The 21,848-nt window shown below is 43.6% G+C and overlaps 1 protein-coding gene across 4 annotated transcripts in view; it reads right to left on the bottom strand.

Annotated features, from left to right (window-relative positions):
* The window catches only part of BLVRA (biliverdin reductase A), a 52,416-nt gene that overhangs the window by 15,969 nt on the left and 14,599 nt on the right, over positions 1-21,848 (bottom strand). For all 4 annotated transcript variants that reach the window (XM_033930295.1, XM_033930294.1, XM_033930296.1 and 1 more), the window contains 2 exons: positions 21,512-21,631; positions 11,244-11,341 (listed from right to left, as the gene is read on the bottom strand). In XM_033930295.1, the coding sequence (XP_033786186.1) occupies positions 11,244-11,341; positions 21,512-21,631 (218 nt within the window). The remainder of the gene's footprint in view (positions 1-11,243; positions 11,342-21,511; positions 21,632-21,848) is intronic.

Here is a 21,848-nt window from a genome sequence, read left to right as displayed (position 1 = left end):
TGATACAAGTGATCATGACTTAAACAAATACATGGTTTTGTCCTGTTGCACTAGTATCCTATAAAGTGCCTACTTTCCTGTATAGAATAGGCTTCAACTAGGAGCCTATTTAATGAAAATACTTGCCTGTAGAAGGTGTTCTCCGAGGATAGCAGGCATATATTCTCACATCTGGGTGACGTCATCCACAGAGCCCAGTGAGGACACTGCCAAGTGTACTATCACTTTAAATCTTTGAGGCAATACCCCCACCATGCACATAAACATGCCTTCCCACCCAACGACACAGCACAGGACAATCAGTCTTTAGTTTTCCAGAGCTGAGAAGCTGTGTTCTTCAGTCTCCTCAGCGCATCAAACGTTCAATATTTTTGTGCCTTCCTGGTATTTCCCCCCCCCCCCCCCAATTTTCTTCATCATTGTTCTTTTCCTATTTTTTCACTAGTTTGGCCAAATTTGAAAAATTTTGACTTTTTTGGCCTTTGGGCCACTTCAAGCCTTTTTCGTGCTTGAGGTGCATCGACGATATTCGGTATACCTTTTACTCGAGCTCCTCAGCCCACCAAGCTCTTTGACTTCACGGCAGGAATTTTCCCTCTATGTCAAAGAAGGTGCCAAGAGTGGTGTAGCAAGGGAAGCTCCCCACACGAAGAGCCCTAGCCGCTTTAGCCTTTCCTCATAGGGAAGTCATCCTATCCCTTTTATCATTTTCATTGTACTCTGTGCCTTTTCTAAATATCTTTTTTGGAGAAACGGCGATCAAAATTGCACACAGTATTCAAGTTGCGGCTGTATCATAGAGCAATACAAGGGCATTATAACATTTTCATCTTTGTTTTCCATCCCTTTCCTGATAATTCCTAACATTCTATTTGCTTTCTTAGCCACTGCCGCACATTGAGCTGAGGGTTTCAACGTATCCTCAACAATGACTCCTAGAGCCTTTTCCTGGGCAGTGACTCCTAACATACAGCTATAGTTTGGGTTCCTCTTTCCCACATGCATCACTTTGCACTTGCTCACATTAAATGTTGTCTGCTATTTTGATGCCCATTCTCCCAGTCTCACCAGGTCCCCTTGCAATTTTTCACAGTCTTCTTGCGATTTAACAACTTTGAACAACAGGGATATAGGAATTCAGGCCTTAGTCAGGTTAAAAAAAAAAATTATTATTGGCTTTAGCCAGGTTTTCAGGATATTCCTAATTAATCCATAAGCTAGATGCGCATAGGTATCTGTCTCCATGTTATATAGATCTATCTCATTCACTTTCATGAGGCATATCTTGAAAATCTGGCCTGTTTGTGGCACTCAAAGTCTGAACTCCTGCATTCTTGCCCTAAATGCTCAGCCCTACAATTATTTTCTTGCCCTCATAAATTATCTGTGCTTGTTTCATGCTTTCTTGGCTAAAGACAGTTTCCTTTTCTTTACCACCTCCACTGGGAGGCTGTTTCATGCATCTGCCATGACTCCTGTGGTAACTACATTAATGTAAAAGCTTTAAAAACAGAGAAAAGTGAAGTTTCTGGAATCCAATGGATAGGTGAATCCAAAACAAAAGAGAAGAAACCTGCAGACAACTGTACAAGATGCAGGCAGTGTTTATTTACAAGAAACAATTTGCTGCGCACAAGTTGACCACCTTAATCAGGTAAAGGGACCTGGCGTGGTTCGTGTTTCGATCAACACGCCTTCATCAGGGGTCCATGAGATGGTGGTAAAATATATATCACAATTTTGCCTGATTAGTATGTTACATTGTTTGCCTACATACATGATCTCTTCATCTCTCGAGCTCTCCAACTTGCTCTGGATCTGCCCAGATGACTGTACCTCAGCTGCTGCCCTGTGTCATGGAGGCTACCTTTTCTTCCACACACCTCGCCTGGTTGGTCAAGGAGGAGGTGTAGGGCTACTAATCTCATCCTCTTGCAGATTTCAACCCCTTCTCCCACCACCATAGAGTATGATGGCAGAAGAGGGCCGGCGGCCCAACAAGTCTGCCCACTCAAGAATCCTCCCTCCCTGGAGTACCCATCTTTTATGCATAACTCTGTAGCGCCCCCACCTGTTTGTCCCATCGACTTTTGAAGTCGAGCACGCTACCATCTCAATGCTCTTCCTCCTCCCATTGGGGGTAGGGGGTGGGGGAGGGACCCCTGGAGGAGAAACCCCCTCCCCCATTGCAGTGGAAACTGCCGTTTTCCTTCATTTTTGGGGTATTCGGCAGTTTTCAGTGCAGGGGAGAGGGATTTTCTCACCCACCCACCCCAACGGAAGCACAAACACTTATAAGTTTAGTGAGATGTTCCCCCCCTCAAAGCACTAACAAGAAGTGTTTTAAGGCGGAGCGCATAAGTCAGAGCGGGATTGTTGGTGCAGTTTTGTTCAGTGCAGTTTTGACATGTCACCCCCCAGATCCAACCAATTGCCACCAACACATTCAGGAACTTTCAGGCTATTGACTCCAGAGTCCTCTCCACTGCTGTCTCATCCCTCTCCTCAACTATTATTTCATGCAAGACCGTCAATGAAGCCATCCTCTCTTATAATACCATTCTCTCCCCTGCTCTAGATAACCATGCTCCTCCAATCTCACGTCCTGTCAGGTGTGCCAAACTCCAACTCTGACTCACTCCCTGCACACTACCTGTGCTTATGTGCCCATTACGCTGAACGTCTCTGGCTTAAATCCTGTGTGCGCACCAATTTCATACACTTCAAATTCATGCTGACATCATTCCAATCTGTCATCTCACTAGCCAAACAAGAATACTATATCCACTTAACCACTTCTTTTAGCTCCAATCCTTGCCATCTAATTACCACGCTAAACTCCCTATTCAAAGAACCCTTGCCGCTATCCCCCTTCAATTTCTTCCTAGACAATGGCAAAGTTCTTCTATGATAAGATTCAGAAGATTCACCTTGAGTTCTCAACCAGGCTGCTTCCCCCTTCCCTCCCTCCATCTGCCCCTTCTATTAACCTCCCTTCAACACCTGCCACCCTTTTCTCTTTCTTGGAGATCACTGAGGAGAAAACCACACGTCTTCTCTCATCCTCCAAACTCACTATCTGCTGCTCCAATCCGATTCCCACTCACCTACTCAGTGCTATCTTGCCCTCTGTCATCCCTCCTATCTGTCACATCCTCAACCTATCGCTCTCTACTGCAACTGTCCCCGATGCCTTCAAACATACAATTGTCCTACTTCTCCTCAAGAAACCCTCACTGGACCCCATATATCACTCCAACTATCACCCCATCTCCCTCCTCCTCTTCTTATCTAAGTTACTTGAACGTGCTTGCTCACCGCCATTGCCTGGATTTCCACTCATCCCATGATATTCTGGATCTGCTTCAGTCAGGCTTTCTCCCACTGCTTTCCACAGAATCTGCACTTACTAAAGTTTCCAATGACCTGTTCTTGGCCAGATCCAAAGGCCTCTCTACTCTATCCTCATCCTTCTCGATCTGTCTGCCGCCTTTGATACTGTTCTATCTTCTCCTGGTTTTCTTCCTTTCTCTCCCATTGCACCTTCAGTGTATACAGTAGTGGTTCCTCCTCCACAGCCTTCCCACTATCAACTGGTGTACCTTAAGGCTCTGTTCTGGGACCAATCCTTTTCTTATAGTTTCATAGTTTATTAAAATTTGATTAAACGCTTAACATAAAATTACAAAGCGATGTACAATAAAATCTAAAATAAATAAAAATAGTACAAAAACAGACTACCTTGGGGGGGAAGGGTAAAACAAAAAGGAGATAAGGGAAAATATTGCAATTCTTAAAAAAAAGCAAAAAAAAACCCCAGAGGTTAAAAACAAAGGGAAAGGATAGGGAAATATTTATGATTTTTAAAAAATGAAAATGGATTAAAAAGGCATGGGATAAATTAATCGTAGGCATATTTAAAAAGAAATCATTTTAAGCTACTCTTAAATTTATCCATGGCTTCCAATATCACCTCTATGCTGACGGCTTCCAGATCTACTGAAACCCAGACGAGAGAGACAGGGGAGATATGATTCAGACGTTCAAATACTTGAAGGTTATTACCGTAGAACAAAATCTTTTCCAGAGAAAGGAAAATGGTAAAACCAGAGGACATAATTTGAGGTTGAGGGGTGGTAGATTCAGGGGCAATGTTAGGAAATTCTACTTTACGGAGAGGGTAGTGGATGCCTGGAATGCGCTCCCGAGAGAGGTGGTGGAGAGTAAAACTGTGACTGAGTTCAAAGAAGCGTGGGATGAACACAGAAGATTTAGAATCAGAAAATAATATTAAATATTGAACTAGGCCAGTTACTGGACAGACTTGCACGGTCTGTGTCTGTGTATGGCTGTTTGGTGGAGGATGGGCAGGAGAGGGCTTCAATGGCTGGAGGGGGGTGTAGATGGGCTGGAGTAAGTCTTAACAGAGATTTTGGCAGTTGGAACCCAAGCACAGTACCGGGTAAAGCTTTGGATTCTTGCCCAGAAATAGCTAAGAAGAAAAATTAAAAAAAATTAAAAAATTTTTTTAAATTGAATCAGGTTGGGCAGACTGGATGGACCATTCGGGTCTTTATCTGCCGTCATCTACTATGTTACTATGTTACAGACTGGAGTCTCAGCCTGCCTGTCTGACATTGCCGCCTGGATGTCTCATTGCCATCTAAAATTGAATATGTCTATAACAGAGCTGCTCATCTTCCCACCTAAACCCACCTCTCTGTTTCCCTTGTTCTCCATCTCTATGGTCAACACTCTCACCCTTCCTGTTTTGTCTGCCCATAATCTCAGGGTCTCCACTTTCTCTATGCCCTTCATGATCATGTAAGTCTCTATCATGTCCCCTCTAAGCCTTCGCTTCTCCAGGGAAAAGAGCCCCAGTTTCTCTAATCTTTCAGCATATGAAAGGTTTTCCATACCTTTTATCAATCTCGTCGCTCTTTTCTGTACCCTCTCGAGTATCGCCATATCCTTTTTAAGGTATGGCGACCAATATTGGACGCAATACTCCAGATGTGGGCGCACCATCGCCCGATACAACGGCAGGATAACTTCCTTCGTTCTGGTTGTAATACCTTTCTTGATAATACCTAGTATTCTGTTTGCCTTCTTAGAGGTTGCTGCGTACTGTGGCTGCCGACGGCTTCATTGTTTTGTCCACCAGTACCCCTAAGTCCTTCTCTAGGCTACTTTCACCCAATACCAGCCCTCCCATCGTATAGCTGTACATCGGGTTTCTGTTCCCTATATGCAAGACTTTACATTTCTCTACATTAAAGTTCATCTGCCATTTATTCGCCCACTCTCCCAGTTTGTTCAGGTCCCTTTATAAATCTTCACAGTCCTCTTACCCCACTAAAAAGTTTTGTGTCATCTGTGAATTTTATAACTTCGCACTTCGTCTCTGTTTCTAGATCATTAATAAATACATTGAACAGCAGCGGTCCAAGTACCGACCCCTGTGAAACACCACTCATGACCCTTCTCCAGTGGCCCTTCACTCCTACCCTTTGCTTCCTACCCACCAACCAATTTTTAATCCATCTATGCACCTCCCCTTCCACCCCATGGTTCCTCAGTTTCCATAGTAGGCGTTCGTGGGGTACCTTGTCGAAGGCTTTTTGGAAATCTAAATATACGATGTCTATGGGGTCCCCTTTGTCCATTTGTTTGTTAATTCCTTCGAAGTGTAATAAGTTCGTTTGACATGATCTTCCCTTGCAGAAGCCATGTTGGCTTGTTTTCATCAGTTTATTCCTTTCTAGATGCTCATCGATGCTGTCTTTTATCAGTGGCATAGTAAAGGAGGGGCATGGGGGGATGGACCGCCGCAGGCACCATCTTGGTGGGGGCACTAGTACCTCTCTACCCCCCCCCATGTCATGCCCTCCCTTCCCCACCCTTCAGTACCTATTTAAAATCTTCACCAGCACGAGCAACTACTTCTAGCCCGCTGCTTGCACTGACCTGGCTCCCTCTGAAATCATTTATGGTTCATAGAGGAAATAATGCCAGAGGGAAAACCAATGAGAGCAGAAGCTGGAGAAGCTGCTCGCGTTGGCAAAGATTTTAAGAGGTACGGGTGTGTGTTTGTGTGTGTGAAGGGAGGGCAGGAGTGTGGTGAAAGAGCAGGGACGGAGAGGAGGATGCAGGTGAGGGGAGTTGGTGCAGAATGTGCGGGGGGTAGAGAGGGGGGGGGGGGTCACTGTTCCAGGCGCCTCCTACCTTCGCTATGCCACTGTGCCCATGACCCGCAATTTCCACACTCCCTATTCTGACTCACACATAAAATTTAGGCACAGATCTCACACTTAGGGCCTCTTCTTTCAAACTGCGTTAACAGTTTTTAGCACAGAGAGCTGCGCTGCTCCCGATGCTCAAAAGAACTCTATAAGCGTTGGGAGCAGCGCGGGCCATTCAGCGTGGCTCACCGTGCTACAAACTGCTAGCACAGTTTAATAGAAGAGGCCCTTAAATTTATGCACATAATTTCTAATTGATTCTAATTAGCACCAATAATTGTTTGTTTAAATACCAATTACTGGTGTTAGGGCTAGATTCACAAAGCAAACCAATCGTGAACCGATCGGTTTGCAACCCCTTAGTGACCAAATTTCCCTCCGGCCTGATTCACTTACCTCTCTACCGACCATTCTCCGATCCGCGCATGCAAATGAGGGCAATGGCTTGCAAAGTAGGCAGGGACCCGATTCACAAACCAAAACCCTGCAACACCAACTGGGCTGGCCGATCACAAACAAGTGACTGCTGAGGACCAGTCGCTGAAGCTCTTTCCGTTTGCCCTGCCTTCTGCCGCCCTGATCTCTGCCCGGTTCAGCGCCATTGAAAATCAAAATCCAGGGCAGAAATGAACAAAAAGCAGAGCCGTCTTCTTCCAAATAGCACTGCCTGCACCAAGGCAAAGGGAACAGTTTTGCAGAAGTGCATTGGGAGGACAGATCTGAACTGCTTCCAGGCAAAGGAGCATGTTTGCAAACGACATAGCTTAAAAAAAAAGAAAAGAAAAGAGGAAAAGGGGGGTTTGTAGGATCTCATTAGAGTAGAGGGATGAAACGCTTCCTGCTCCGATCGCCTGCCGGCCCCGACTCTCCCACCCTTCCCTGCAGTGCAAGCCCGTGGTTTTAACCCACGGGCTTAAAAGCGGGTTAAAACCACGGGCTCCAAAGTTTAGAAAAACAAAACATAACCAAAACTCTGTCGGGGGCAGGCAGGCAGATGGGGGCGTTCCTCCGATTGTCCCCATCTGCATATTGGGCTTTGGAGAATTCATCGGACCTGCCCGGATCGTGAATCTAGCCCTTAGTTAGCTTATTATTCAATTAAAATATGCTTACAAATTGGATATGTGCCCAAATCTGCATGAACAATTTTCAGTGCTTTATATAGAATTAGGAGGTGGGTGTCATAGTAAAATTTACATCAAAGAAATTACACACACGTCTAAACCTCTTAGAGCCATCCCAGCAGAGACAGATGTGCAGCAGCAGGCGGTTGTGCTTAATAGGGAAAACAGGCAGCGAATACCTCCTGGAATAATTACCAAACTCTCTGTATGCATGTACAGTATATATGTGTATGCTTCTGTACCTATATATTTCTGTATGTGTGTGTATGTTTGTCCATTTGCCAGATAACAGGCATTTCTATGCTTCTCTAGGAGGCCATATGCATAGCAACCGATAACAAACTACGTACATAGTTCAGTTGCTAGGTGTCACAATACATAGCAGCTTCAGGCTATAGATTTTATCAAAAAATACTAGCTTAAATTCATATACATCCAAGACAAAGAGCCTCAAGAATATCTTATCATTCGTAGACCTCAGTAGTGCAGGCTCATGTGGGTATCAAACTTTGCCCCATATAGCCCCATATAGCCATACAGCCCTAAGCTCCCTAATGTGGGGAACATGAGTCTGCTAACATAAAGGGAGATTTCCTTGATAAAGCCTAGTGTGGGTGAAACATAGCTCTATGTCAGAGTATTAACCCCTTTCCGTGTAGATTAAGATGAGTATTGGTTTTCTACTCTGAAAGTACTTTTTCTACTGAAATTATTTAAGAAAAAATATTTAAAGTGTATTTACAGTATAACTAAAGAAGAAGATTAAAACGGGACCAATAACGATTTAGGTGCTGTTGTGCTATATGGGAGAAAGTTTGATCCCCATATGAACCTGCACTACTGAGGTCTACGAATGTTAGATATCTTGAGGCTCTTTGTCTTGGATGTACAATACATAGCAGCCCTTAAGAAAGCTATAGGATTCAAGTCATTAGGGAGGAAATTCTATATACAGTGCCTAAAAAAATTGATGCAGAAAAAAAGCACTATATATATAGTATTTCCTCCCTAATGACTTGAATCCTATTTTAAAAGCATCTGCCGCAGGGTTAGTATTGTCACAGAACACAAACTCTGATGAGACCTCGTGTAATATTATGTATATTGAAATTGTTTGCACAATGGTAGTTTGGAAATTTAATAAAGATTTAAAAAAAAAAGAATATTGTGTACAATTCAGGAGACCGCACCTTCAAAAAGATATAAACAGGATGGAATCGGTCCAGAGGAAGACTACTAAAATGGCTGGTGGTCTTCATCATAAGGCGTATGGGGACAGACTTAAAGATCTCAATATACATAATTTGGAGGAGGGGGGGGGGAGAGGGGAGTGTGTGGCACAGTAGTTAGAGCCCAGCACCTTGAGGTTGTGGGCAAGTCACTTAATCCCCCATTGCCCCAGGTACATTAGCTAGAGTGTGAGCCCACCAGGATAGATAGGGATAAATGCTTGAGTACCTGAATGTAAACCACTTAGGCTTATAAGTGATATATAATTCTCTTAAAATAAATAAATATGATAGAGATATTTAAATACCTGCATGGCATATATGAGTATGAGACAAATCTCTTTTATTTGAAAGGAAGGTCTGGAATGAGAGGACATAGGATGAAGTTAAGAGGTGATAGGCTCAGAAGTAATCTAAGGAAATTCTTTTTTGAAGAAAGGGTGATAGATGAATGGAATAGGCTCCCTGAAAAGGTAGGTGGTGGAGACAAAGACTGCGTCTGAATTCATAAAAACATGGGACAGGCATGGGGAGAGGAGGAGATAGTGGATGCTGCAGATGGGCCGACTTGATGGACTATATGTCCTTTATCTGCCATTATGATTCTATGTTTCTATTAGCATTTACCTGAATTTGTGAAACTGCCCAGATGGCATTACTGACGATGGAGTATATCAAGAAATGAATACACGTGGAAACATGTAACTTTTAACTTTGATTTCCAACCAACCTGGCCAGAACACATTTGCCAAGAACTAACACCAGTGTTTAACCATGACACCCTAATGCAATCCCTAAACATTCACAAGAGAATAGTAAAAGTTAACATAGCGCTAAAGCTCAGTTAATAAATTGAACTTGTGGCTGGGGACAGCTCTGCCAGCCCACCTCTCTCAAGTTCTGCTATGGAGACCATTACACTTGTGGCAGCTTGATACCTGTGTGCAGGAGATTTACAACAACAATAATAAAATGGACACTAGTACAACCATTACAGTGCTCTATATACAAGATGGCATGAACACAAAGGGCCCGATTCTATAAACGGTATCTAACTCCTAGACGCTTTTGAGCACAATTGTCAATCATCTACTAGGCGCTGTTTATAGGATCGTGGGTCTTAGATGCCAGTAGGACTAAAATCTTAGGCGCAATCCCATTTAGACCAGGGTTTTCTTGGTCTAACTGAGTATGCCTAAGTCATAGCACACCCAAAATCTGCCCTGAATCTGCCCCTAGCCACGCCTCAGAGTAGACCTCGAAGTGGTAGACGCCTACCAAGTTAGGCACCTATCAGCAAATTAGCCCCCCACCCTTTTACAAAATTGTGCTAGTGGCTCATGCTGTGATAACTGCCCTGAAGTCCATAGGGATTTAAAGGGCTTCGGGGCTGTTGTCACACAGCTTTTTAAAAGGGGTAATTTTCCCCTCCACAAAAATTGGAATTTCATTCGGGGAATATATGGAGGGTTTCCTGTAAGTATGTACTTTTTCTGATTATTTGGTGGGGGGGAATAATTATACATTAATTGATTACTGTAACATCGCCTATTTAGCAATTTCCCAAAAGAATATGCGACAATTACAACTAATACAAAATGTAGCGGTCAAACTGATTTATGGACTGAGGAAGTTTGACCACGTGACACCTTACTACCGACAGCTGCATTGGCTACCGATGGAGGCACGTGTAAAGTTTGAGTTCGCCTGTTTCTGCTTTAAAGCACTATATGGCCTAGCCCCTAAATACATAACTGACCTTTTTTCCTTCTCAGCCAACAGACATAAGAGAAGCACACACTTGAACTTTGTTAGAGGATGTAAACTCAAAAGATACCACCAATACCTTATCTCACACCAAGTAGCATTATGGGGCAAAGATCTAGAACAATTGCTTACGCCTTCCACTTATGGGGAATTTAGGAAACGCCTAAAAACATATCTGTTCCTGAAGTATCTAGACAGCTGACCCGTACAATTCTTTCTCTTCAATAACGGTTCCCTTGAACTGTTAACCACTATCTTTCACCTCTGTTAAGTTCATTCAATTTATACCATTTTTTAATCTTTGTAAACTGCATAGAACTTCACGGTCCTGCGGTATAAAAACTGTTATTATTATTAATGTCTTTAAGTTTAATGTGCATTTCGTGTAAACTTATGTATTTTAAAATTGTTTGTTTGCACTATGGTAGTTTGGAAATTTAATAAAGATTTATAAAAAATAAAAATAAAAGGGGTAATTTTGTAATGGTTTTTTAAAAAATTTTTTTTTAATGCACTTTCAATTAATGGTGCCAATTAAGCCAATAAAGAAAATTAAGTTAAGCACTTAGATCAGCAAGGCACCTATCTTTAGGTATCATTTAAAGAATCAGGACCAAAGTACTCTCTGAGGGCATGGAACAGCTTTCATGTGTGTTGACAAGAGATGTCAGCGCCTGATGGTGCAAACGTTTCATTGTTACTAGGAACAGATTTCTTTCCTGCAATAACTCTCGAAGGAGTTACGGATGTCCAGAGTAGGACAGAGTGGAGTAATTGGTGGAGTAATTTTGTGTTACACACCCCAGCATTCAGTTCATGTCAGCATTTTGATTCAGAAAGATTGCAATGACTCTGTACAGTGGGAGGAAGATGCTTTTCACCTTTTTGCTCAGCCAGTGCCCAGAGTTCATGCGCTGCAGCCGCTGAAAGCGTCATTGGGTATTCCACAAGCACGTGCTTCCCAGCCTCCAGGAACTTCCTTTGAGAAACAGCATAAACACCAATTCTTCAGTTGTCTAATATATAGAAACATAGAAAATGTATGTGTTTAATTAGTCGATTTTCTAGCCTGTCCTCCCAGAAGAGCCCAGAATGGGTTACAAGTTTACATACACAGTAGAAGGCTACCAACAAGGTTCCAAATTCACATATAAGCAGAAATACAGAACAACAGATTTTAAAAAAGATGAACAGCAACAGTAAGACAATTCCTCTGTACTGCGTGGAGGACTGAATACATGTTTTGGGGACTGAGCACAGTAGCATGGCAAATGATAAGGCATTATGGCCCAGATTCTGTATAGGACGGCCCAGGAGGGGCGACCAATACAGAATTGGGCCTACACTAACCCCGATTCTGTAACCGGCGTCCATGTTACAGACGCCGGTTACAGAATCGGGTTAGAGTAGACGCAGCCACTACACTTATCGCGGCAAGGGATCTCCCTGACGCGATAAGTATAGTGGCCACCTGTCCAATTGCCGTGAGGAGGGTGCCCAACCCCTCCTGCCAGAACGCCGCCCTCACCCCCCTCCCCACTAAGCCTAAGGCCTGATTGGCCCAGGCTCTAGGCGCCTGGGCCAATCAGGCCTTAGACTTAGTGGGGATGGGTGGACCCACTAGGCCTAAGGCCTGAATGATCCAGGCTTCTAGAGCCTGAGCCAATCAGGCCTTAGGCTTCGCGGGATGGGCTGTGAAGGGGCGGGCCCGCCTCATTTTGACGAAGTGGGCCTGCAGGCTGGATGGCATCAAGACCCGTTCGGCCGGCCAACAATTAAAGGTTAGTTTGGGGGGGGAGGTTAGTTGGGGGGGAAGTTAGGGGTGGTCATTGGTGGCTGTTAGCGCGGGGGGGGGCATCCGGAGGGGGGGCATCTTCCGGCAGGAGGGATTGGGCACCCTCCTGCTGGTGACCGGTAATGTCGGGGGGGGCATCTTCCGGCAGGAGGGATTGGGCATCCTCCTGCTGGTGACCGGTAATGTCAGGGGGGGCAGGGCGGCATTCTGGCAAGAGGGGTTGGCACCCTCCTGCCGGCAATCGGTAGTGTTGGGGGAGTGGGCATCTTCCAACAGGAGGGGTTGAGTATCCTCCTGCTGGCAATCGGACAGGCTGCCGCGGCCGCTATACTTATCGCGGCAGAGAGATCCCTTGCCCCGATAAGTATAGTGGCCGCATCTACTTACAATGTAGGCCAGCATTTTGCTGGCCTACATTTTAAGCGTCTCTTCCTCTACTAGGGAGACGCGTAGGGCCGCCTAGGTTCACCTAAGGCCCATAGGTGAGCTTAGGCGTCTTGTGGGCCTCCCTAGGCTCCTGGAGGCGTCTTCAATATAGGCGGCCTGCCTGGGGAGCATTTTCTTAAAAAACGTGCATCCCAATTGGTTGATTAGACAGCTGTAGGACGCCTACAGCTGCCTAAAATCGGGACGGCACTTTTCAGAATCAGGGCCTATAAGTATAGCAGGAAGAAATACAATACATTCGATGCATAGGACAGTTTTAAGGCACTCTTGATGTAGGTACATGAAGTAGGGAGACAAGATCTCGCGTAGTTTAGAATTAAGTTTGAGCACAGTGACTTAGTTACAGCTACAAGTCAAGTGGTAGGGCACATTCAGTGAGGCAGTACATCTTTGCTGGGGTAGAAATAGAGGTTGGGTGTGACTTCCTGAAGTTTAGTAAACCTGTCAGTAATCTGATGGTTGGCGGGACTGCCCATCCATATCAACAATTCCTTCCTCTCCCTTAGTGGCACACTGTTACTTGGTTAAAAATTGTTCTATTATTCTTCATCCCTTTCCTTTTGTCATGTGATGTGTTGGTTTTGGTTTTTAGGCCACATTTATTTATTAATGTAAACTACCTTGATGCATAAGTTTTATATGACTGGCTGTCTATCAAATTTTATGAAAAAAAAAGTGAAACAAGGTCGCTTGTTGGGAAGATTGGAGAAGACGTGACAGCGTTGGAGCTCAAGTCGTCTTTTGTCAGCTAAGTCCTTGAACGTGCCTCCGGGTGACTTTGCCCTTTTCTAAACCTGAGCTGTTCTGTGAGGGAGTTTTTTTGCTAGTGAAAGTATCAAAAGCAGTTTTGATTTGTACCATTTGGTTCTATACTGCTACATTAGTCTGAGGCTTTTTCTCCCTCTTTTTGGGTGCATGCTGGGTTTGAAGAGGGGGATACCTCGGTGCCACGATCACACAACATTTTGAATCATTATATGAACATATTATATGTTGTGCGTCCTCGTATAATTTATGAAAAAAAAGTGTAAAATCATGCATCTGGGCTACAAAAACTGATTATTCACTAATGACGTCCATAGGAATTTTTTAGATGAATGTGGGGAAATCCACTGCTCATTCCTACATGTTTTATTTTTTTGGGATCTTGCCAAGTACTGTACGTGTGACCTGGGTTGGCCACTGGACCTGCGGGAGGGTGGGTGGTTAATGGCAGGTACCTAGTTTAACTATTTTCACACAGCAAAGATCCCTTTCGGGACATTCAAATCAGTGAAGGCATTAAGCTCTTCATCACTAATATGACGGTTATAAATCAGCTGTTTTTCGGCAGCGTTCCTTGTCAGTTGGGAACCCCGCAGTGAGAAATATTGAAGTCTTTTTGCTTGGTATGTATGTGTTGAGCTCCCTCGCCGTTGATGCCTGTAACGTTGTAATTCAAGTATGAACATTTAATGAAAAAGTTTTTAAATTTTTAGAAAGGAAAAGATTCATAGGACTCTGTTCAAAACAATGCTTCTCATCTCTAAGACTTTATTATCCAACGAACCACAATTTATCTCAAAATCATTAATCCCTTATATAACCCAACGCCCATTACGATCATCTGAACAAAACCTTCTAACAGTACCGTCTCTGAAAATCATACGTACACGAAGAGCCGACATGTTTACAGTAATGGGACCACAATGGTGGAATGCACTTCCCCAATATATTAGAACTGAACAGGACATTACAACTTTTAAAAAATTACTAAAAACTTATTTATTTAAAGACGCTTTTACTTCTGATTGACCTAAGAATACTTTTTAATATTGGCTTAAACCTTATCGTTTTATTCCTTTTAAAACCACTTACTTAAAGATCATTTTTAATCTCAAAGTGTTTATTTGCTTTAGAGACAGCCTTATCTTGTGTTTTGATAAAGTTAAAACTAGCCTTTTGTTTTTCCCTTTTTTCTAACCCAACATTGTAACTTTATGTTATTCCTTACCCTTCATGTATGTTTTGGATGAAATTTATAATGTAATATGTCAATATTTGTTATATTTTAGCTTCTTGAATACTTTTATTTTGAATATGTACATCGCCTAGAAATTTTTTAATAGGCGATTCATCAAATATTTAATAAAACTTGAAACTTGATTCTGTACAAACGTAAGGAAGTTCTTCTTCACCCAAAGAGTGGTGGAAGTCTGGAACGCTCTCCTGGAGGCTGTTATAAGGGAAAGCACCTTTCAGGGATTCAAGACAAGGTTGGATAACTTCCTACTGGAGCAGAACATACGCTAGTAAGGCTAGGCTCAAATAGGGCACTGGTCTTTGACCTAAAGGCCGCCGCATGAGCGGACTGCTGGGCACGATGGACCACTGGTCTGACCCAGCAGCAGCAAATTTTATGTTCTTTGGTGTTTGCAGAAGTGCTGACAATTTGAAACCCTGACCACAGTGAGGTTTCCACTGGTGATTTGATTCACCAGCTAAGTGCTTTAAAATTCCTCAAATCGGATCTCCTGAAGCAGATAACGAAATGGGGCTCTATTGGGACCCCTCACCATCTAAGATAGGTGACATTATTTTTCTAGTGGTCAGTTTAAAATAGCTGTGAGAAATTGAATAACATTTGAACAACATAAAACAAGTTTTTGAAGCATTTGACAATTTTTGTACAGCTATTTATTGACAAAGCAAAATCTATGCAATGATTGGACAATAAGCTCTTAAAAAGGGGGGCAATCCTCCCCTCCAATAGAGTTTTCACACCTCTGAGCATATGGAAGCATTGTCAATTTTTTGACTGCTTTCTACATCATGTTTTGAGCAGTAGGAGAAACGCTGTATAATTGGATCTATTGGTATACTACACATATACGTATATTGTTTCTCATCTCCCTTGTTCCATATAATTTCTCCCTTGTTGATTTAGTCTACATCCATCTTTGGCATTTTTTTTCAACTTTCTTCCATTTTTCTGGCTTACTCCTCAAATCTATCTACTTTTCCATGTCTTCCCTTCCCATCTATTCATGTGTACTATCTTCTCCCACTCTTTGCCCTTTCCCACCATCTATGTGTGCCATCTCCTCCCTCTTTCTTCTCCCACTATTCCCATCTAGCCATAAACAGCATTTCTTCCATTTTCTTCTCTTTCTCACTCCTACCATCCCTATGCAACATCTCCTCCTTTGCTCTCCCCTTCTCCTTCCCCACCCATTCCATCCCTGTACACCATGTCCTCCTATCTATCCCCTTCCCCTCCCTCTCTTTCCCTCTCCTATTTTCTGACATCTGTCTTCCTCCTATGGTCTGGGATCTTTATCCTCTCCTTCCCACAGTCTGTCATCTCTCTTCCCTCCTTCCCTTCCCTTCTTCCCCCCACCCCACCCTTTTTGGTCTGGCATCTCTCTGTCTTTCCCTTCTCCTCCCCCTGCCTTAGTGTGGAACCTCTCCCTCTTCTTTTCTTTCCCTGGTCTGACATCTCTTTCTTCTTCTCCCCCTTCCCCATCCAGTGGTCTTAACATCTCTCCCCTCCCCCCCCATGGTCTGGTATCTCTATCTGCCCCTTCCCTTTCTTCCCCTGGAGGTCTGGCATCTTTCCTTTCCTTCCCTTTCATCCCCATCCCCGTGGTCCAGCATCTCTTACCCTCCCCATGCTATTCTTCCCCCCCCTATTCCCCACTGTGGGATCCGGTGAGTGCTCACCGTTCTTCCCGGCAGCACTGCTCTAACTCTTCAGCCATAGGCAGCATGAGTGAAGCAAACATATTGCCTCCAGTGACCCAGAAGCTTTCTCTCTGCTACTGCTTCCCATAGATGCCTTCCGGGTCGCCAAAGGCAACTGTTGTGAAAATTTGCCTTTGTTCCTGTTCTTATAAATAGGTCCCATCTAAGTGTCATTGTTTAGCTTAACTCAGTTTGTAAGAATTATACATTACCTATCAAAGAGCCAGTTTATATGAGTCTGAAATATAACAGATCATACCACGTATGCCTTGGTCTATATGCCAGTTGTAGTGACATGTATTTGCTATTGTAGAAGCTCACTGAGCTGCTCATCTGTGGTTGTGCTCGGTAATTTTGCGCCCTTTTACATTTTAAAAGACGCACCATTTTTATGCAGCATTTTAGTTTCAATTTTAGTTGCATGAGTTTTCGCTGCATTCGTTGCCAGCTATTACCTATGTGCTTTCAAAGAGAACTTATTTCAATACTTGGATATATGGATTAATACATCTAGGGTTTTATCATTTAACAACAAGACTTCTGAGGCAGGCCTTCTTGGGCCGAAACACGATCATGTCGAGTCTGTTTTAAAATAAAAGGACTGAGCACCATCTGGTCTCCTTCGTTGTTGTTTTTGGGTCCCTCTTTGTTATTTATGTTGCCTTGTTAGTTACTGTTTAACAATAAAATGCCCGTTTCAAAATCTCTGTCGCTCAGAGCTTGGGGGTACTCAATTGAAAATTTTCCATCCAGGGGGGTTCTTGACTTGAAGAAGTTGGGAAACTGGTTTAGAAGCACCTGTGCTAAGGTAGCTCAAGTCTGGAAAGTCTAATTTCCTAGTATGGCATCTGATCTGTACAATAGTTTCCAAAGAGGTAAGAGGAAATGGAACACTGCAGATGTCATAATTACTGTTTTCATTATCTACCTCTAGAGGGGTCAACTAAGGCTAAGGGAAGTGGAATGATGTCTGCATGATCACAAAACAGTGCACGGGATTGGAATTCAAAAGCAGCTCAGGAACTCTTCTGACTTAACGGTGTGCTACCACTACTAGCAGACCGGTACCTCTACAACTGGCAAAAGGAGGACTTAACCTTCCAGTCTTGTCTGAGCCCTCCTTCAGTTTTTGTTGAAGCCCAGTCAGTGTATTGTAATCATTGGGCACTACATATTGCTCACTTGCGTCAACATCAACTGGAGGTTTAACACTAAAGCACTATGAGGTAGTGGAGTACTCATGGGGTGGGGGATGGGCCTGGACACCCCCCCCCAAATGATGCACTGTCTGCTTTGAGTCCCCAAGCCCCACCAGTGGAAGCATTCTGCATTCAGACTGGCAGTTGGCGGTGCTTTTCCTGGGACATTTTGCCACTCATGCCACGTCATGCCACGTAATGCTTGTTTTTTGTGAAACTGAACATGCACTAGTGGCATAGCCAGATCTCAGATTGGGAGGGTGGGTGAGGGGGCTGGGCAGTGGTGTAGTGAGGGTGAGCAGCACCCAGGGCAGTGGCGCCCTCTCCCACCCTCTTCCCTGTCCTGTCCCCCCGCTGCGCACCCCTTCCCCATATCTTTTTAACCTGCATTAAGTGGGAGCTCCACCTCTATCCTTTCCCTGTTCTATCCCTTTGAAGGCTCCTGTAGAAAAATCAGTAAGTGAAGTGGGTGTTTGCATAACAGTGCTTAGCATTTATGCAGGGATATGATCATATACATGCATATGTGCTAATATTCTAAATATGTACGCATGTAGTCATGTGTAAATGTAGTGCATAGTTATTGAATTGCCCTTTTTCTGGGGATGCTGAACAAAACCTTTGCTGAAATTATTAATTTTTTCTACTTTGTTTGTACAGTATATAATGCATTCCTAAGTGAGAGAGCAATAGCAACGAATACACAACGCCGCCATCCACCTCCTAAAAATTCTTTACATACGTGACCCAATCACCCCAGCACTGGGCGCAGCTCACTGACTACCTATTAACAAATGATTCATATTCAAGGGCCTGGTAATAGCCTACAGAGTTTTCATAACATGGTACCAACCTATATGGCCTCCAAACTACCACATTATACCCCAAACTGGCAACTTAGTTCACAAGAAAAGAAAAGACTATGCACACCTTCAGGACACTCTCTCTGCCTTGAGAACGTCCAGCTCGCATTACCTACCACCCCTCTGGAACCAACTACCACCTCACATCAGATCACTAGAAGGACTTCTGAACTTCAGGAAGGCAATAAAAACACCTCTTCCTCTAACCTTCTATAAAATAACTCAAATCTAAATACCACTGTTTACTCAACAAGATCAACCATCACTGATACTACCGTTCCCTGCCATACATTCCATACCATGTCATGTCATACCTAACACATATTATCATGTGCTATTATGTATTATCTTGCCATGTGTGACAGGGAAGTGCCTGTCAGCAGTGTAAACCCGGTTTTAAACCCTGTCTTGCAAAAGGCTGTCCCTATTCCTAAGCCCAGGAAACTGCCTAGGAACCCTGTGCCTATCACTAAGAGCCAACAGGCAGGGCAAGGCAGAGAGGCAAGGACAGAAACCATAACGTCTAGTTTAGGGCACTATAATTCATTTTATGATTCCTTGGGCAAAGCTCTGACAAAACCTCTGAGAAAGAAAACCAGCACAGGCATGGTTAATGAGGGGGGTGTGGCTAGCAAGCAGGACGAACCCAGAGGGAGAGTGAGATTAGGCTTGCAGCATAAAATGAGCCCAGGTGGAAACAATAGGAGGAGGGCTGAGGAGATTAGGAACACTGTGGAGAATACTGGAGAGAAGACTGGAAGGAGGATTGCAGGGAAGAGCCAGGCTGCACTAAGCAGGATAGAGCCTGCCAAGAGGTCTCTGTCCCAGACCTTAGCTAAAGCACAGCTGGTCTTACAACCCTCCCGAGTGACCAGACGTCTAACTCCTCAACAGCAGTGCAGGGAAGTAGCGAGACTTCCAGGACAGGGCAGTTCGTTAGCTAGCCCTGAAGGGAGTTCTTACCCTGGCTCAGAGAATGGTGATTCCCTAATGGAATTAGAAAGGGCGTTATCTGAGAGCAGTGACATGGAATGCAATCTTGCAGCATGGGATCTCCAGGAGAGTCACAGATAACGAGGTATGAATGGGGGAGGGGAATGAAAGTGAATGTTTGGAAGTAGCGTTCTTTCTCCCTTAGTCTAACTGTGAACTAGTATGAATAAATTACTTAGAGCCCGAGAAGAAAGCCTGTGAAGATAGGGAAGGAGGTGAGAACCTGTAATTAACCTCCTCTGAAAGCTTGCACGGAACTTACGAGTCCCGAGATTTCTTAACCCTGAAGCAGGAACTTTGGGAGGGGACTAACAGCAGTCTGAAACGGTTGGGTGATAAAGTTCCCTAGCCCTACCCTGAGAGCTTGGGGTAGTGGGGGCATTGGGCTTCAGGTGGGACAGTGCTAAAGCTTCATAACGATTTTTCAAACAGAAAAAGCAAAATCAGGAGAAAACGTTTTTGGTTTTATTTTTGGCTTTTCTGCCTGGACATCGGGCTGGACTGTATGAAAGTATGTTTAGTTTGAGTCTCCTCAACACAGAGGGACTGCTGAAACCCTAGTGCTGTAAACTGAGGGAAATAAAAGAAAAGCTGAACTTTACCACTAACGCAGCCTCCATTAATTATTTCACGGTTTCCCAGCGGAAGTCCTCCTGGGAGCGCTTGGTCCTTACGCCTGGGGCGGGAGCTGGGTTGCCAGCGCTAGGCTTACCCCCGGCCCCGCCACACATGCTACCTACTGTCATGCACTGTCATTGCTGATACTTCCACACTTTGCCAGACATTCCATGCTATACCACATCTAGTATATATTTTCATTCACAGGTATACACTGTCACATTCCTGCCATGCTCCTGTATGCATTGTCTGCCTTACCATGTACTGCCATGCATCCTAATGTACTGCCATGCTCTGTTACTACTACTACTACTATTAATTATTTCTATAGTGCTACCAGATGCACGCAGTGCTGTACAGAGTCACAAAGAGTAAGAAAACAGTCCCTGCTCGAAACAGCTTACAATCTAAACAGGCAAGACAGACAAACAAGATGTCATGGATACAGTTAAGGGGAACGGCCAATCAGCGGGCTGAGTTGGAGGGCAGAAGAGTAGGGTTAAGAATTGAAAGGTATATCAAAACGTTGGGTTTTCAGTCTGCTTTTAAACTAGGGAAGGGGGGGCTTGATGGACAAACTCAGGTAATTTATTCCAGGCATAGGGGCAGCTAGATGAAAGGAACAAAGTCTACTCTGGACTTGGCAGTGGAGGAGAAGGGTACAGCTAAGAGTGACTTAACTGAGGAACGGAGTTCTCTGGGAGGTGTATAAGGAGAGAGAAGCGAGGAGAGATATTGAGGGGCAGCAGAATGAACACACTTGTAGGTCAGCAATAAGATCTTGCTATGTACTGTCCTACTATGCTTTGTACTGTCAGGCACTATGATGTACTATCATGCTCAATTAGTTACTACAAAGTCAAATCAAACTCATAACATTTATTTTTTAAATTTCTATACTGTCTAATTCCTAGGCTGTTTACAATATATCCACGTACATAATACTTAAGAACAGTAGAAAAGAGAGACAAAACATCAGAATTTAAATTCACAGTTAATCTTCGATCAGGACAAGTCAGACCCTATAAAAAAGGATTAACGAACAATTGTGTTTTGAGGAGTTTTCTAAAAGTTCCTCTATCAGCACATTTCCTTAGTTGCCCTACCAGCGAATTCCATAATTTTACCCCAGCACAACAAAAAGTCATTGCACAGGTTTCTACATATTTCGGCTTTAACAGAGCAGAATTTTCGGAGCGCAATGATTTTTTGGGCTGACAAATGGTCATGCTGTATGAGATCTTGTCCTGTCATATTCTATTAAATATTGTCATGCTTTTGGCTACCATCATGCTCCCCTATGTATAACCTACATTACTATACCCTGTTCTACTGTATTATTTAAACCCTGTTATGCCTTATTATGTATGTAAACTTGTAACCCATTCTGAGCTCTTCAGAAAGGACGGGATATAAACCCAAATAAATAAAGAGTTCACCTGTGAAATGCTGGCACCTAGGAAAGTAAAAGAAAACCAAAAGCTGAAGAAAGACGAGAAGAACAAATTTACCGGACATTCTCCTCATGGTTCCTGTTCTCAGTGGCGATAAAGACAGCATGGACATTCTGGCTTTCTAAAGCTTCCTCAAGCGACATCTGTTTAACCTGGTTAACGGTGTCAAGTTCTCTCCTGAGTTACCCAGAAGATACAAATCAGCAGGTCAAGGTTTTCTACATGTTCTATGTCGTCATTCCTAAGCCGTAACAGGGTGGTTTACAACTAACAAATACATGAACAATAATATTAAAATACATGAGCTATATACAGAAAGTACTATTCATAATGCTATTAGCTATAAAAACACCAGGGCGAATGTAATAGAAAGTTATAATAGATTAATTTATCC

The sequence above is a fragment of the Geotrypetes seraphini genome, chromosome 2, assembly GCF_902459505.1.
Source record: "Geotrypetes seraphini chromosome 2, aGeoSer1.1, whole genome shotgun sequence".
NCBI classification, from domain to species: domain Eukaryota; kingdom Metazoa; phylum Chordata; class Amphibia; order Gymnophiona; family Dermophiidae; genus Geotrypetes; species Geotrypetes seraphini.
Note: the sequence above shows the minus strand (reverse complement) of the source record. Positions and strands in the feature narration are given on the sequence as shown.